This window comes from Scyliorhinus canicula, chromosome 21, assembly GCF_902713615.1.
Source record: "Scyliorhinus canicula chromosome 21, sScyCan1.1, whole genome shotgun sequence".
Lineage (NCBI taxonomy): Eukaryota > Metazoa > Chordata > Chondrichthyes > Carcharhiniformes > Scyliorhinidae > Scyliorhinus > Scyliorhinus canicula.
In genome coordinates, this window is record NC_052166.1 from 14,403,213 (window position 1) to 14,420,480 (window position 17,268).

At 48.9% G+C, this 17,268-nt stretch overlaps 1 protein-coding gene across 2 annotated transcripts in view; it reads right to left on the reverse strand.

Annotated features, from left to right (window-relative positions):
- traf2b (Tnf receptor-associated factor 2b) overlaps window positions 1-17,268 on the reverse strand; it is a 121,566-nt gene that overhangs the window by 46,598 nt on the left and 57,700 nt on the right. For both annotated transcript variants that reach the window (XM_038781711.1, XM_038781710.1), the window contains exons 4-5: window positions 7,026-7,187; window positions 2,368-2,442 (exon numbers count right to left, since the gene is read on the reverse strand). In XM_038781711.1, the coding sequence (XP_038637639.1) occupies window positions 2,368-2,442; window positions 7,026-7,187 (237 nt within the window). The remainder of the gene's footprint in view (window positions 1-2,367; window positions 2,443-7,025; window positions 7,188-17,268) is intronic.

The following is a 17,268-nucleotide window of genomic DNA, read 5'->3' on the forward strand; positions in this document are numbered from 1 at the left end:
GCAGGGACAGTGGTTGTGTTGGCTATAATTATTCAAAATTCCTTAGATTTAGGTATAGTCCAATCGATTGGAAGTAAGAAATTGTTACAACCTCTTTTCAAGAAATGAGGAGAGAGAAAACACAGTGAACTACAGACCAGTTAGCTTAACATCAGTTTGGGGGAAAAAGCTGCAATCTACTTTTATGGACATGGTAACAAAACCCTTAGAAAAGCAGAATATGATTCGAGAAAGTCAACATATTTTACTAAAGGCAAATTGGATTTGACCTAATTTATTAGAGATTTTTAAGGGTGTAACTAGTAGGTTAGATAAAGGTGAACTGGTAGATGTAGTATACCTGGATTTCAAAAAGACATCTGATAAGATACCACACAAAAGGTTAATACACAAGCTATGGGTTCATGGAATATATTTGAAGCACGATTACGGCATTGGTTAATGCATAGGAAGTAAAGAGTGGGCATAAATGTTTTTTTAAAGTTGCCGGGCAGTGAAGAACGAAGTGCCTCAAGGATCAATGTCAGGGTCTCAGCTATTTACAATCTATATGAATAACTTTGATGATAAGACAGAGGGTAAGGTACCTAAGTTTGCTGATGATACAAAGCAAGGTGGAAAGGCAAGTTATGGGGAGGACATCGAGATACAGACTGGTTAAGGAGTGCGCAGCAAGGTGACAGTTAGAGGATAATGCGGGGAAGTGCAAAATTATTCACTTTGTAAGAATAGAAAAGCAGAATTGTTTTTTTTAAAAAGGTGTGAAACATGCAAATGTTGGTATTCAAAGACATTTGGGTGTGCTCGCACAAGAAGCACAGGAAGTTAGCATGCAGGTGCAGCAAGCAATTAGGGAGACAAATAGCATGTTGGTCTTTATTGCCAGAGGCTCGGAGTACAAGAATAAAAATGTTTTGCTGCAATTGTACAGGGTTTCAGTGAGAGCACGGCTGGAACACTGTCCAGGTTTCGTCTCCACATTTAGGAAAGGATATACTTGCACTGGAGGTGGTACAGCGAAGGTTCACTCAATTGGTGCCTGGAATGAGGGGTTGTCCGATGATGAGAGGCTGAATAAATTGGTTTACATCCTCTGGAGTTTAGAGAAATGAGAGGTGATCTCATCGAAACCGGCCAGATTCTGCACAGGGTTTGACAGGGTGGACGCTGAGTCGTTGTCTTTACTGGTCACGGAATCTAGAACACGGGCTTCAAGTCTCAGGACAGCGGCCATTTATCTAGGACTGTTTGGGGTAGGGAATATCAACCCTTCAAGTGAAGCAATTTCTCCTCAGTGTCGTGGATGCTCAATGACTGAATATATTTAAGACTGGGGTAGACAGATTATTGCTTTCTCGGATTTAAGGGACATGGGGAATGGGTGGGAAAATGGAGTTGAAACCCAAGATCAGCTGTGATTGTATCGATGGGCCGAATGGATTTGTTTAGTCACGTGTACCGAGGTACAGTGAAAAGTACTTTTCTGCGTGCAGCTGAAACAGATGATTTGAAAAGAAAATGGTCTCTGCCTGATCCTGTTATTATATTTGGCGCCTTGTGCATTTTTACGAGAATACGAGATCAAGTCAATTGTTTTTTTTAATTTAAAGTACCCAATTCATTTTGTTTTCCAATCAAAGGGCTATTTAGCGAGGCCAATCCACCTACCCTGCACATCTTTGGGTTGTGCGGGTGAGACCCACGCAAACACGGGGAGAATGTGCAAACTCCACATGGATGGTGACCCAGGGTTGGGATCGAACCCGGGACCGTGGCGCCGTGAGGCAGCAGTGCTAACCACTAGGTCACCGTGACGGCCCTTAGATTGGGTTAATTGCAATTGGTGTGCAATGACAATGAGAAATGTATGTACTCTGTAGAAATGTATGTACTCTGGCGAGAATCAGGGCTTTCAGAATCAGAGATTACAGAAGAGGAAAGTTGACAAATATAATAATAATAATCTTTATTAGTGTCACAAGTAGGCTTACATTAACACTACAATGAAGTTACTGTGAAAATCTCCTAGTCACCACATTCCAGCTCCTGTTCGGGTACACAGAGGGAGAATTCAGAATTTCCAAATTACCTAACAGCACGTCTTTCAGGACCTGTGGGAGGAAACCGGAGCACCCGGAGGAAACCCACGCAGACACAGGGAGAACGTGCAGACTCCACACAGACAGTGACCCAGCGGGGTATCGAACCTGGGACCCTGGCGCTGTGAAGCAACAGTGCTAACCACTGTTATTTCTCCTGTGAAATCTCTATAAGAATATATCAATGGAATAAGCCATTTCTCACAATGTTAACCGAGTATGTCTCTCAGGCTGCCCACTTTGTATGTATTTCAAACAGACATGTTACCTTTTCTCTTGGAATTTTTTTCCTTCCACACCATTCACACGTTAATGGGAATTTGGAACAAATTTCATCGTGGGCCTGTGAATAACAAACATTAATGACATTTCCAGTAACTTAATGGCGCCACAGTACAAATACTTGAATCTAACAGCTCTCCTCTCACGTAAAGGCTATGGTCCTCAGCAGGCCCTCTTACTTCAGAAACAGCAACTTCTTTCAAACGCTCAGAGTTTCCTGAGCCAGACACAGCAAGCAGCAACGTCAATCAGAGTGGGGAATGCTTCACCTGGATCCCAGTCGACCCCTGGCCATCCCACTGGATACCATTGGGAGTGTGAGCAGCAAGGGGACAGTCGACGGGAGTGGGGCAGCACCCACATTGGGGTCTGCGGGAGAGTGGGGCAGCACCCACATTGGGGTCTGCGGGAGAGTGGGAGCAGCACCCAATCGGGGGCTGCGAGAGAGTGGGGGCAGCACCCACATTGGGGTCTGCGGGAGAGTGGGGGCAGCACCCAAACGGGGTCTGCGGGAGAGTGGGGGCAGCACCCAATCAGGGTCTGCGGGAGAGTGGGAGCAGCACCCACATCGGGGTCTGCGGGAGAGTGGGGGCAGCACCCACATTGGGGTCTGCGGGAGAGTGGGAGCAGCACCCAATCGGGGTCTGCGTGAGAGTGGGGGCAGCACCCACATCTGGGGTCTGCGGGAGAGTGGGGGCTGCACCAAAAACGGGGGTCTGGGGGAGAGTGGGAGCAGCACCCAAACGGGGTCTGCGGGAGAGTGGGGAGCAGCACCCACATTGGGGTCTGCGGGAGAGTGGGGGCAGCACTCACATTGGGATCTGCGGGAGAGTGGGAGCAGCACCCAATCGGGGTCTGCGGGAGAGTGGGGGCAGCACCCACATTGGGGTCTGCGGGAGAGTGGGGGCAGCACCCAATCGGGGTCTGCGGGAGATTTGGAGCAGCACCCACATTGGGGGTCTGTGGGAGAGTGGGAGCAGCACCCACATTGGGGTCTGCGGGAGAGTGGGGGCAGCACCAATCAGGGTCTGCGGGAGAGTGGGAGCAGCACCCACATCGGGGTCTGCGGGAGAGTGGGGGCAGCACCCACATTGGGGTCTGCGGGAGAGTGGGAGCAGCACCCAATCGGGGTCTGCGGGAGAGTGGGGGCAGCACCCACATCGGGGTCTGCGGGAGAGTGGGGGCTGCACCAAACGGGGTCTGCGGGAGAGTGGGAGCAGCACCCAAACGGGGTCTGCGGGAGAGTGGGAGCAGCACCCACATTGGGGTCTGCGGGAGAGTGGGGGCAGCACTCACATTGGGATCTGCGGGAGAGTGGGAGCAGCACCCAATCGGGGTCTGCGGGAGAGTGGGGGCAGCACCCACATTGGGGTCTGCGGGAGAGTGGGGGCAGCACTCACATTGGGATCAGCGGGAGAGTGGGGGCAGCACCCACATCGGGGTCTGCGGGAGAGTGGGGCAGCACCCACATTGGGGTCTGCGGGAGAGTGGTAGCAGCACCCACATCGGGGTCCTGCGGGAGAGTGGGAGCAGCACCCACATTGGGTCTGCGGGAGAGTGGAGCAGCACTCAATCAGGGTCTGCGGGAGGAATGGGGGCAGCACTCAATCGGGGTCTGCAGGAGAGTGGGGGCAGCACCCAATCGGGGTCTGCAGGAGAGTGGGGGCAGCACCCAAACGGGGTCTGCGGGAGAGTGGGGGCAGCACCCAAACGGGGTCTGCGGGAGAGTGGGGGCAGCACCCAAACGGGGTCTGCGGGAGAATGGGGGCAGCACCCACATTGGGGTCTGCGAGAGAGTGGGGGCAGCACCCAATCGGGGTCTGCGGGAGAGTGGGAGCAGCACCCACATTGGGGTCTGCGGGAGAGTGGGGCAGCACTCAATCAGCGTCTGCGGGAGAGTGGGGGGCAGCACCCACATTGGGGTCTGCGGGAGAGTGGGGGCAGTACCCACATTGGGGTCTGCGGGAGAGTGGGGGCAGCACTCAATCAGGGTCTGCGGGAGAATGGGGGCAGCACCCACATTGGGGTCTGCGGGAGAGTGGGGGCAGTACCCACATTGGGGTCTGCGGGAGAGTGGGGGCAGCACCCACATTGGGGTCTGCGGAAGAGTGGGAGCAGCACCCACATTGGGGTCTGCGGGAGAGTGGGGGCAGCACCCACATTGGGGTCTGCGAAAGAGTGGGAGCAGCACCCACATTGGGGTCTGCGGGAGAGTGGGGACAGCACCCACTCGGGGTCTGCGGGAAAGTGGGAGCAGCACCCACATTGGGGTTGGTGGGGGGGTTAGGGTCTACACAATGGCCACTTTGATGCCATATTATCTCCCGCTGTGTGGCTCTCATTTGCAAAATTCATTCTGAATGTGTACATTTCCAAACACTTGGTCTGTTAGCTAAACCGGAACGAGATATTCCTAACGGTCAATGAACCGACGTGTGGGTTTGGGCTTTGTTTTAAATAGATCAGAAAGGCCTTTGAATTTACAGCCCATTAGAAGTCGAATCAAAAACCACTACCTGATTCTTTAAATAACTGACCAGATCCAACACCTTAAACAAGCTTCGACTTTAACAATGAATAGCGCCTGGGAGTTTGCATTGCCAGACAGTTTCATCGGAAGTGAAACAGCAATGTGTGCATTAAACCACACACAGTTCCAGATTTCCTCATTCCCCCTGGGCAACGTGAGGGAATTCCCTGACTAACAGATCAATGGAGTTTTTGGTCTCAACATTTCCTTTCACATTCTGCCATTTGTATCGGAGTCTGAAGTTTTGCTGCAGGTGCCGCGACTGAAGGATTAATCTGCGGGCGGGTGCCAGCTAATTATTGTAGAGAGTTGCTGGCACTGTGGAACCTGGGGCAAGTTTCTAATTACACCTTGAGAAGAGATGAAAAAATGAAAATGGCTTATTGTCACGAGTAGGTTTCAGTGAAGCTACTGTGAAAAGCCCCTAGTCGCCACATTCAGGCGCCTGTTCGAGGAGGCTGGTACGGGAATTGAACCGTGCTGCTGGCCTGCTTTAAAAGCCAGCGATTTAGCCCAGTGCGCTAAACCAGCCCCTTTGGGAAGAGATTGGGGTCAACAAAATGGCTCTGCGTGTGATGTTGTTGGAGTTCAGGAAATGATTCTGCCCCGAGGCTGGGGAATGGTCACCCACCCTGACCGTCCTCCTGAAGGACACAGCTCTCCACTGTGTTAATCTTCAGCCAGTGTCAGGATTATGCTTGTTCTCACTTGCTGAGGGGCCGAGATGCAGGAAATGACTGGATGTCAGAGTGGGAGAGGTTCGGGCAGAGTGGATTCTGAATCATCAATGATCTCACTCAAGCTGCAGTCATTCATAGGGCAGTGGTCAGACCCAACCCAACACATTTCATCTGTTATGGTAAAGATTTTGAAAATATCGCCCCTTCCACCTTATCTAAAATCATCCAGTTCAGGACCCAGTTTAGACAGGTCTGGTGCCAGTTAGATTCACAGTAGATCTGCTCCCACCAACGCGGGTTCAATGTGTCATTTACAATTTAAAAACTGACAACAGTTTTACTGAATGACTCAATACTGAAACTGTCATCGGAACAAGCCGGGGAAACACTGGGAATTCACAGCCAAATCCACCGTCAGAAAAGGTTCATTTGTCAGGAACTCTGTAGGATGTTCATCCCAGTCCTGATATCGGAGGGGAAATCATGGTCAGGACTGGGCACCGACTCTCCAATTCCAACAGTCCCAGTTCCGTGCTGGGTTCACTGATCTGTAGGTTCAAGGCACACAATGTGAAATGGGTTGTCTCAGCCAAGAGACTTATACGAGTGACTAACGATGGAGAAATGTCAACTGAAGGGAAAGTTTCAGAATTCATCATTTGTCCCCTTTCACCCCCATCAGATCATCCTGTCTCAATGAATAGTTATTTTTAAATGAAGTGTAAACTTTGCGCCACTGTCACACCCAGCTGTGCATGGTGCCTGCTACTGACTCTGTGGTTCACAAAGCCACCATCTTCGGGCAGCATGGTAGCACAGTGGTTAGCACAGTTGTTTCACAGCTTCAGGGTCCCAGGTTCGGTTCTAGGCTTGGGTCACTGCCTGTGCGGAGTCTGCACGTTCTCCCCGTGTCTGTGTGGGTTTCCTCCGGGTGCTCCGGTTTCCTCCCACAGCCCAAAGGTGTGCAGGTTAGGTGGATTGGCCATGATAAATTGCCCAAAAAGCTTAGGTGGGTTACGGGAATATGGTGGAGGTGTGGGTTTAAGTGGGGTGCTCTTTCCAAAGGGCCAGTGCAGACTTGATGGGCCGAATGGCCTCCTTCTGCACTGTAAATTCTATGATTCTCAAGGGGGAATGGGGAATAAATAGTGACCATGCGAACAATACCCACATTCTGTCAATGAACGAAGAGGCTGCGACTGTGACCTATTTAGTTACTGCCACAGGAAATGCCTGTAACGTAGCTGACTGCTGTTAGCATAGAATGATCAGCCAGTTGTACAAATTGATCCCAACCTTGTCCCCATTCACCCTTTGTCCTCTCCAGTAGGAATCACTGGCTCAGTCTTTGTCCCTTTACTGCTCGAGCCGTAACCAGCGGACTCGGCACAGCCCAGGAAATGGTCGGGAACTGAATTAATCCTTCTCGATTACCTTGATGTCCTTGTGATGAAATAATAATTTACAGAATTTGCAGTTCAGGTTTCTTTCAGGACACTCTCGTTCCAGGTGCCGGGAAAGGTCAAGCTGGCGAACCATCCTGCTGCAGGCTTCACAGGGTTTCGACAGATATTCACACCTCCCTTCGTGGTCAGCCTGCAACACAGCAACAAGATACAGGTAATGGGGACAGTCAGCCCTCTCCGGATCACAGAGGAAGAAAACACCAGGATATACACTCGCTGAGAACAGAATGTATTTTCCATGAGCCGATGCGCCATGAACATTTAGTCATCAATATTTCCAAACTTACACATAGATTCCACCAGCATCAGACACACCCATTCTCACACTCCTCCCCACACTGATCTTTGACGCTGAGTGAACTGTGTCACTCAAAACGGAACCTTCTGCACTGGCCAGATTCAATAGGGCAGACCTCTGGCTCAATTCCGTTTCTCAACCAACACAGAGTCCTAATAACCAACCCCCCCCCACAACCTGGCCCACACCCACCCCTCCATCCGCCCCCGCTCACACCCACCCTCCATTCCCCTTCCCCCTACTCACACCCACCCTCCATTCCCCTTCCCCCTGCCCACACTCACCCCTCCATCCGGCCTCGCCCAAACCCACCCTCCATTCCCCTTCCCCCGCCCACACTCACCCCTCCATCCGCCCCCGCTCACACCCACCCTCCATTCCCCTCCCCCCTGCCCAGACCCGCCCCTCAATCACCCACCCGGCCCACACACACCCCACCCCACCCGGCCCACACCCACTCCTCCATTCCCCTCCCCCCCGGTCCACACCCATCCCTCCATTCCCCTCCCCTACTCACACCCACCCCTCCATCTCCCCCTGCCCCTCAATCTTCCCCCGCCCACACCCACCCCTCCATCTCCCCCTGCCCCTCAATCTTCCCCCGCCCACACCCACCCCTCCATCTCCCCCTGCCCCTCAATCTTCCTCCGCCCACACCCACCCCTCCATCTCTCCCCCCGCTAACACATATCCCAATCTCCCCCCCCACACACCCACCCCTCCATCTCCCCCGCCCCTCAATCTCCCCTGCCCAGACCCACCCCTCAATCCCCCCCCCACTCACACCCACCCCTCCATCCCCCCCGCCCACATATACCCAATCTTCCCCCCCCCCACACATCCACCCCTCAATCCAACCCACACCCACACCCTCCCTCAACCTCCCCCACCCACCCCTCCATCTCTCCCCCCGCTAACACATATCCCCAATCTCCCCCCACACACACCCACCCCTAAATCCACCCCCCACCCACACCCCCATCAATCTCCCCCCCGCCCACACCCAGCCCTCAATCTCCACCCACCCACACCTCAATCTCCCCCCGCCCACACCTCAATCTCCCCCCGCCCACACCCACCTCTTAATCTCCCCCCGCCCATACCCACTCTGTATTCTCAAAGAAAATATTGTGAGAGATAGTAAAACTATTAAATTCGGTACACAGGGAGCTTTATCTAACCCCGTACCTGTCCTGGGAGTGTTTGACGGGGCAGTGTAGAGGGAGCTTTACTCTGTATCAAACCCCGTGCTGTACCTGTCCTGGGAGTGTTTGATGGGGACAGTGTAGAGGGAACTTTACTCTGTATCTAACCCCATGCTGTACCTGTCCTGGGAGTGTTTGATGGGGGCAGTGTAGAGGGAGCGTTACTCTGTATCTAACCCCGTGCTGTACCTGTCCTGGGAGTGTTTGATGGGGACAGTATAGAGGGAGCTTTACTCTGTATCTAACCCCGTGCTGTACCTGTCCTGGGAGTGTTTGATGGGGACAGTGTGGAGGGAGCTTTACTCTATCTAAACCTGCGCTGTACCGGTCCTGGGAATATTCGATTTCCATCTCGTGCATTCAAATGTTTATTTTTCAGACACCCATTAATCTACCTGAATCAACATCCAATATTCACTTAAGGTGTAGCTTTCTCTTTAGATAGAGGTCGACTTGAAAATACAATTGCACTATTTAAATATAATCAGCACTTTTGCAAAGAAAAGTAGCAGATCATGTTTCAAACCATATTATTGTAATATTTGGCTGTATGCTCCACAACCACTACCCCATTTAGCAGTAATCTTAGGGACTTTCCAATGCTTGGTACTATTTAAAAAGTCAGATAGCTGTTGCGGACTCTCAGGGACTTTCCAAGCAATAGATCTGCAGCAATGATCAAGCAAACCACCCAGTCAACGGGCTTAGCCTGTCACAGCTGCTTTTGCATTAACAATTGCTGCAGCCGAGTGTGTTCTGCACAGACACAAGGATTAGTGCGCGAAGCATGCTATATTCCTGTCATTGCTTCAATAGCAATTCTGTGTTGAATGCACATAGCAACATTCTTCCACTTTAACAACAACTTCAACTCCCAACAAGTCTTCATGATCTTGTTCGGCCAAAAACATTCTCCTCATGCTGTACAATAGGTGCGAACACAAACAAGATGTATACAAGCCTTTTCTAGTTATATGTATAAAGAACATAAGAACATAAGAACTATGAGCAGGAGTAGGCCATCTGGCCCCTCGAGCCTGCTCCGCCATTCAATGAGATCATGGCTGATCTTTTGTGGACTCAGCTCCACTTTCCGGCCCGAACACCATAACCCTTAATCCCTTTATTCTTCAAAAAACTATCTATCTTTACCTTAAAAACATGTAATGAAGGAGCCTCAACTGCTTCACTGGGCAAGGAATTCCATAGATTCACAACCCTTTGGGTGAAGAAGTTCCTCCTAAACTCAGTCCTAAATCTACTTCCCCTTATTTTGAGGCTATGCCCCCTCGTTCTGCTGTCACCCGCCAGTGGAAACAACCTGCCCGCATCTATCCTATCTATTCCCTTCATAATTTTAAATGTTTCTATAAGATCCCCCCTCATCCTTCTAAATTCCAACGAGTACAGTCCCAGTCTACTCAACCTCTCCTCATAATCCAACCCCTTCAGCTCTGGGATTAACCTAGTGAATCTCCTCTGCACACCCTCCAGCGCCAGTACGTCCTTTCTCAAGTAAGGAGACCAAAACTGAACACAATACTCCAGGTGTGGCCGCACTAACACCTTATACAATTGCAACATAACCTCCGTAGTCTTAAACTCCATCCCTCTAGCAATGAAGGACAAAATTCCATTTGCCTTCTTAATCACCTGTTGCACTTGTAAACCAAACTTCTGTGACTCATGCACTAGCACACCCAAGTCTCTCTGAACAGCGGCATGCTTTAATATTTTATCGTTTAAATAATAATCCCGTTTGCTGTTATTCCTACCAAAATGGATAACCTCACATTTGTCAACATTGTATTCCATCTGCCAGACCCGAGCCCATTCACTTAACCTATCCAAATCCCTCTGCAGACTTCCAGTATCCTCTGCACTTTTCGCTTTACCACTCATCTTAGTGTCATCTGCAAACTTGGACACATTGCCCTTGGTCCCCAACTCCAAATCATCAATGTAAATTGTGAACAATTGTGGGCCCAACACGGATCCCTGAGGGACACCACTAGCTACTGATTGCCAACCAGAGAAACACCCATTTATCCCAACTCTTTGCTTTCTATTAATTCCTATAATTTCCTGCTTTCTGCCTACCTCCTTTTTTAAACAGTGGCGTCACGTTTGCTAATTTCCAATCCACCGGGACCACCCCAGAGTCTAGTGAATTTCGGTAAATTATCACTAGTGCATCTGCAATTTCCCTAGCCATCTCTTTTAGCACTCTGGGATGCATTCCATCAGGGCCAGGAGACTTGTCTACCTTTAGCTCCATTAGCTTGCCCATCACTCCCTCCTTAGTGATAACAATCCTCTCAAGGTCCTCACCTGTCATAGCCTCATTTCTATCAGTCGCTGGCATGCTATTTGTGTCTTCCACTGTGAAGACCGACCCAAAAAACCTGTTCAGTTCCTCAGCCATTTCCTCATTTCCCATTATTAAAACTCCCTTCTCATCCTCTAAAGGACCAATATTTACCTTAGCCACTCTTTTTTGTCTTATATATTTGTAAAAACTTTTACTGTCTGTTTTTATATTCTGAGCAAGTTTACTCTCATACTCTATCTTACTCTTCTTTATAGCTTTTTTAGTAGCTTTCTGTTGCCCCCTAAAGATTTCCCAGTCCTCTAATCTCCCAGCAATCTTTGCCACTTTATATGCTTTTTCCTTCAATTTGATACTCTCCCTTATTTCCTTAGATATCCACGGTCGATTTTCCCTCTTTCTTCCGTCCTTCCTTTTTGTTGGTATAAACCTTTACTGAGCACTGTGAAAAATTGCTTGGAAGGTTCTCCACTGTTCCTCAACTGTTCCACCATAAAGTCTTAGCTCCCAGTCTACCTTAGCTAGTTCTTCTCTCATCCCCTTGTAATCTCCTTTGTTTAAACACAAAACACTAGTATTTGATTTTACTTTCTCACCCTCCATCTGTATTTTAAATTCCACCATATTGTGATCGCTCCTTCCGAGAGGATCCCTAACAATGAGATCATGAATCAATCCTGTCTCATTACACAGGACAAGATCTAGGACCGCTTGTTCCCTCGTAGGTTCCATTACATACTGTTCTAGGAAACTATCGCGGATACATTCTATAAACTCCTCCTCACGGTTGCCTTGACCGACCTGGTTAAACTAATCGACATGTAGATTAAAATCCCCCATGATAACTGCTGTACCATTTCTACATGCATCAGTTATTTCTTTGTTTATTGCCTGCCCCACCATCTCGTTACTATTTGGTGGCCGATAGACTACTCCTATCAGTGACTTTTTCGCCTTACTATTCCTGATTTCCACCCAAATGGATTCAACCTTATCCTCCATAGCACCGATGTCATCCCTTACTATTGCCCGGATGTCATCCTTAAATAACAGAGCAACACCACCTCCCTTACCATCCACTCTGTCCTTCCGAATAGTTTGATACCCTCGGATATTTAACTCCCAGTCGTGACCATCCTTTAACCATGTTTCAGTAATGGCCACTAAATCATAGTCATTTACGATGATTTGTGCCACCAACTCATTTACTTTATTCCGAATACTACGAGCATTCAGGTAAAGTACACTTATGTTGGTTTTTTTACCTCTGTTTTGAATCTTAACATCTCCAGTTTTATTCCTTTTGTTATTACTGGGCCTATTCACTGTGCTCCCCTCAGTCACTGTACCTTGTACTGTCGCCCTTATGGATTTATGACTATGTCTTCTCTGCCTTGCACTTTTCCCCTTACTTCCTTGATGTGTGCATGCCCCACCCCTCCCATCCACTCCCCCCCTCCCTCGCGCACCCCATTCTTTTTTGATCCTTTGCTGCAATATTCTTCTTTAATTGACTCTCGTGCTCATTTTATTTTGCGCGCTTATTTTTTTGTTATTGTTTTAAAAAATAAATACTAGATTTTTGCCCATCCTCAACACGTGGTTCCCAGATCTTCCATGGAACCCCTGGAGGCCTCTTGCAGAACCCCGGAGTTCTGCGGAACCCAGTTTGGGAACCCCTATACTACCTCAACACAAATTATTGCTGGTTCCTGCTGGAAAATCAGTCCTGGTCTCATTCCCGCCCACATAAATACCTCCCAGCAGGAGCAGACTGCTGCTCAGAGACACCGAACGAGAGAAACATCCTGTTCTTTCCCAGCTGGAAGCAGCAACAGATCAAACCTGGCATCTTCATTCTCTGTCCCACATGCTGTAGCCCCAGGTCTGAATGACACCCCACGGTGGGACAGTGGTTAGCACTGCTGCCTCACAACGCCAGGGACCCAGGTTCGATTCCGACCTCGGGTGACTGTCGATGTGGAGATTTTACATTCTCCCCGTTCCGGGTTCTCCGGTTTCCTCCCACAGTCCAAAGATGTGCAAGTTAGGTGGATTGGCCATGATTAAACGATTTCTACCCCTCTTTGATCGTGTTTTGGTGGAAAGGGTTGCAGCAGAAAAGGTAACAAAAGGCGACATCATGCTTCCAGAAAAATCCCAGGGTAAAGTACTTCAAGCAACAGTTGTAGCGGTTGGACCTGGCAGCTGAGTTAAGAATGGTGACGTCCACCCAGTTAATGTGCAAGTTGGTGAAACAGTTCTACTCCCAGAATATGGAAGGACTAAAGTTGTCTTGGAAGATAAGGATTACTACTTGTTTAGAGATATTCTTGGAAAATACACAGCATAAATTTTGAATCTTACTCTTAGTTTTAAGAAACTGACCGTTCCATGAAGTACTATTTGTTTGAGTTTGTAAATACCATTTTTTGAGCTTTGGTACAATAAATTCATTGTCAAACCCCCCCCCCACCAAAACAAAATTGACCCTTAGGGTGCCATTGCAGGAATAGGGGAGGGGATCGGGCTTGGGTCGGGTGGTTTTCTAAGAGTTGGTGCTGGCTCGATGGGCTGAATGGCCTTCGTCTACACTGTAGGGATTCTATTCTATGATTAGTTCACCCCCTCAAGCAGACCACTATTTCCACCACAATAAATGGAAGATGGCAGCATGGATACGGAATGAAGGCTCATCTGCATTTGACTGGACAATGAGACTGCTCCCTTCCAACAACCTCCAAATCTTAAAGCTGTGAGTAACCAAACCACACAGACCAAATTGTCCCAGTTTTAACTGCAATACAACAGTGCCTACACTTCAAAAACATACTTCACTGACTGTAATGTTGAACGATGCCGTGGGAAATTTCTCTGGTCCAGAATCAGCTCATCCCAGCTGAAGTGCCGGGAAAGATTTGGCTGAATTATCAGCCTGGGCCCCTCCTCATGATAACCGTCCAGTGACCTCTGCTGGGTTACACAAACGAAGATGTCAGGCCAAGAGGTCAGGCTCAGACTCGGTAGTCCCAGTAGTCGAATATGCCTGGCAACACACACACACACTCTCTATTCAAACATGGCCAGCAAAGATGCACAAGGTTGCCTTTTTTACCTGCTATAAATATGGCAATCAATAAGGTTGCCCTTCTTTCTTTGGATATCAATATTATATTGCTCAGAGTCGCCAGGTATCAAATGATACCACAAGGTTCAACTGGGTATCGATCAAAGAGCCAAACACCAGTTAGACACTCCCTATTAATAAGGCAATGTCTTCAGGGGAGACAAACAGATTTGTTACTGATCGCTGCGTTGAACTTAAGGGATCTATTTGTGCTATTGAGGGTTTCGGAAAAAAGGAAGACATTTGCCCATTTACCCACTGCTCAGTTTAAAATGCTAAAACTTGTCAAACACAACTTGTCTTTACTGCATGTTCACCCGATTACTGAATGCATTTCCAAAAGCTTATTAACTGTATTTCTAATGACAAGGTTTGCCTTTAACACAAGAGATTAGGGCGGCATGGTGGCGCAGTGGTTAGCACTGCTCACAGCGCTGAGGACCCGGGTTCGATCTCGGCCCCGGGTCACTGTACGTGGGGAGTTTGCACATTTTCCACGTGCCTGCGTGGGTCTCGCCCTTACAACCCAAAGATGTGCAGTCAGTGGATTAGCCACGCTAAATTGCACCTTAAATGGAAAAAACATAATTGGGCACTCTAAATTTTTAAAAAACACAAGAAGTTAACTCAGGGGTGGGCAAACTACGGCCCGCGGGCCGCATGCGGCCCGCCAAAGGTATTTCTGCGGCCCACCAAGACATTAAAAAAAAAAAAAAAAAAATTGTTAATGGGGTTAATGTTGGGTTACTTACTGGTATGGGGTGGATAAGTTGACTTGAGTAGGGTGATCATTGCTCGGCACAACGTCGAGGGCCGAAGGGCCTGTTCTGTGCTGTACTGTTCTATGTTCTATATGAGGCGCCCAGAATCATAACCGGGTGAAGTAATTATTTTACTTAATATACTATGCGGCCCTTTGTGAATTGTGAATTTCTGAATGTGGCCCTTGCACAGAAAAGTTTGCCCACCCCTGAGTTAACTGGTCTGTCTTGACCTAGTTTATCAGTCTCTCTCTGTTTGAACAGAAGGTGTCTGCCACTGTGTGATACCTAACTGATCAAACCGGAACGCAGCCCTGAGTCCAGTGACCCACCCGACCCCAATGCTGGACCATCCCCTCTTCCAGAAGGAATCCGTTTTCTCCAGTTTCCAGTTTTTATGTTTTGTATTGTCCTCCAGCAAACATTCCCAATCCTACTGCAAATGACAATGCTAAATATTCCAGAGCTCTGTCATCTTCCACAATTAAACTCCTCAATCATCCCCAAGTGGTCCCAAGCTAGTCTTCCGTTCTCTTATTCAGTTGCTATTCAATTCTTTCCCATTTCCGTTTACACTATCGCCGAGCCTTTTTATTTATTCCGTTTAAGCCTCCCTAATCTTTGTTCATTTCTACTTTCTATGTTTGTTTCCAGTGATACTGGTACTCCCAGTTTTCTTTTGTGTTTCTTTCGACATTTTGGATTTATTCTAACCTTTTATCCATAGAATTCCATTTTTTCCTTTTCACCTTAAAATAAATATTTTTATTTTTACTCCACCAGTTCAGATTCTGGTTTTGTAACTTTTTCCGCCTGTTAATTGGTGCCAGATCCCATACAGAGGTAGTTTCTTCACATTCATTAGAACCTTGAAGACGGCAAGGTTTCAAGTCTAAACTACAACTAACAAAAGCACCAACCTCAAACTAAAAACCCACAACAACTGCATGTTAACAATCCCCGGTCACAATTGCCGATTTCACCTTGGCACGGAAATTAACAATAATAATCGCTTATCGTCACGAGTAGGCTTCAATGAAGTTACTGTGAAAAGCCCCTAGTCGCCACATTCCGGCGCCTGTTTGGGGAGGCCGGTACGGGAATTGAACCCGCGCTGCTGGCCTTGTTCTGCTTTACAAGCCAGCTGTTTAGACCACTGTGCTAAACCAGCCCCTTCAGGCTTTATCTCCCCTGCTGGTAATCAACACAGCCGCAATGCAAAGATGGAACTTACACCAGGTCTTACAGGAAATTAATCAGAACTAACACATCCCGAGAGTTTGACTATCCTGGAGGTTTTACTATCCTGGAGGTTTTATGAAAATTTAAACCATATGGGTTTCTGTGCAAAGCTGGAGTGTCTCCTGTAACCAGTTCTCTGCCCATCTCCTTCACTTTGTGAAATTCCCCGTTCACAGGGTCCAGTCTCCACATCCAACCTTAAGCCCAGTTACAACTCCATCTCTTTTCGATCGACAACTACTTCCGACTTTCACTACCATCGCCCATCTGCTGCTGAAACCCTCGTCCATATTTTTATCACCTCCAAATTCAATTTGTCTGCTCATTTGCTTTTCCAGCTTCGACTCCTTTAACCAGTTCATCCAAAGCTCTGTTACCAGAGTAGCTTTTGCTTCAGGTCCCACTCACCCACCCTCACTGACCAACACACAATATGTCTTCAAATTTCTCCATTTTCACACCCCTCTCAATCATAGAATCCCTCCAGTGCAGCAGGCCATTCGGCCCATCGAGCCTGCACCAGTCCTTGCTCCAATATAGCTCCCTACCTAGGTTCAATCCCCCACTCCTAGCCCCATAACCCCACCTAATCTTTTGGGCAATTTATCATGGCCAATGCACCCAACCTGCTAATCTTTGGTCTTTGGGAGGAAACCGGAGCACCCGGAGGAAACCCACGCAGATATGGGAAGAACGTGCAGACTCCGCACAGACAGCCACCTGAGGTCAGAATTGAATCCGAGACCCTGGCGCTGTGAGGCAACAGTGCTAACCATTGCACCACCGTGCCTTCCTGCTCATCACGGTAACCTCTGCCAGTCCTTAAACACCACTCACCCCAATCCCAGACATGTTCTTCCTCCGCCACTGGCCACATTACAGCCCAACCTTCTTCAGCCAACGAGGTCGAGAACTTGGTTTCTAAACTGCTTCACCTTCCTTTCCTCCTTTACAACCCACCCTCATCCAGCTGGAAATATAGTCTCTCCTATATCTCCGGTGGGGGGGCTGCTTCCACGATGCCTGAGGCCCGCCCCCAATGCTCCGCCCCCGACCGACTGAGTTCCCGATGGGACACGCGTGTTCTCACCCGGCGGGACCTCGGCGTGGCGGCTGCGGACTCAGCCCAGCGCGGGCCGGGGGGGACATTATTTGGGGCTGGGGGCACTGTGGTCCAGGGCATGTGAGCCGGCCGAGGTGGGGGGGGGGGGACTCTTTTGCGGGCCGGGTCCACGAGCAGCATCTCCCA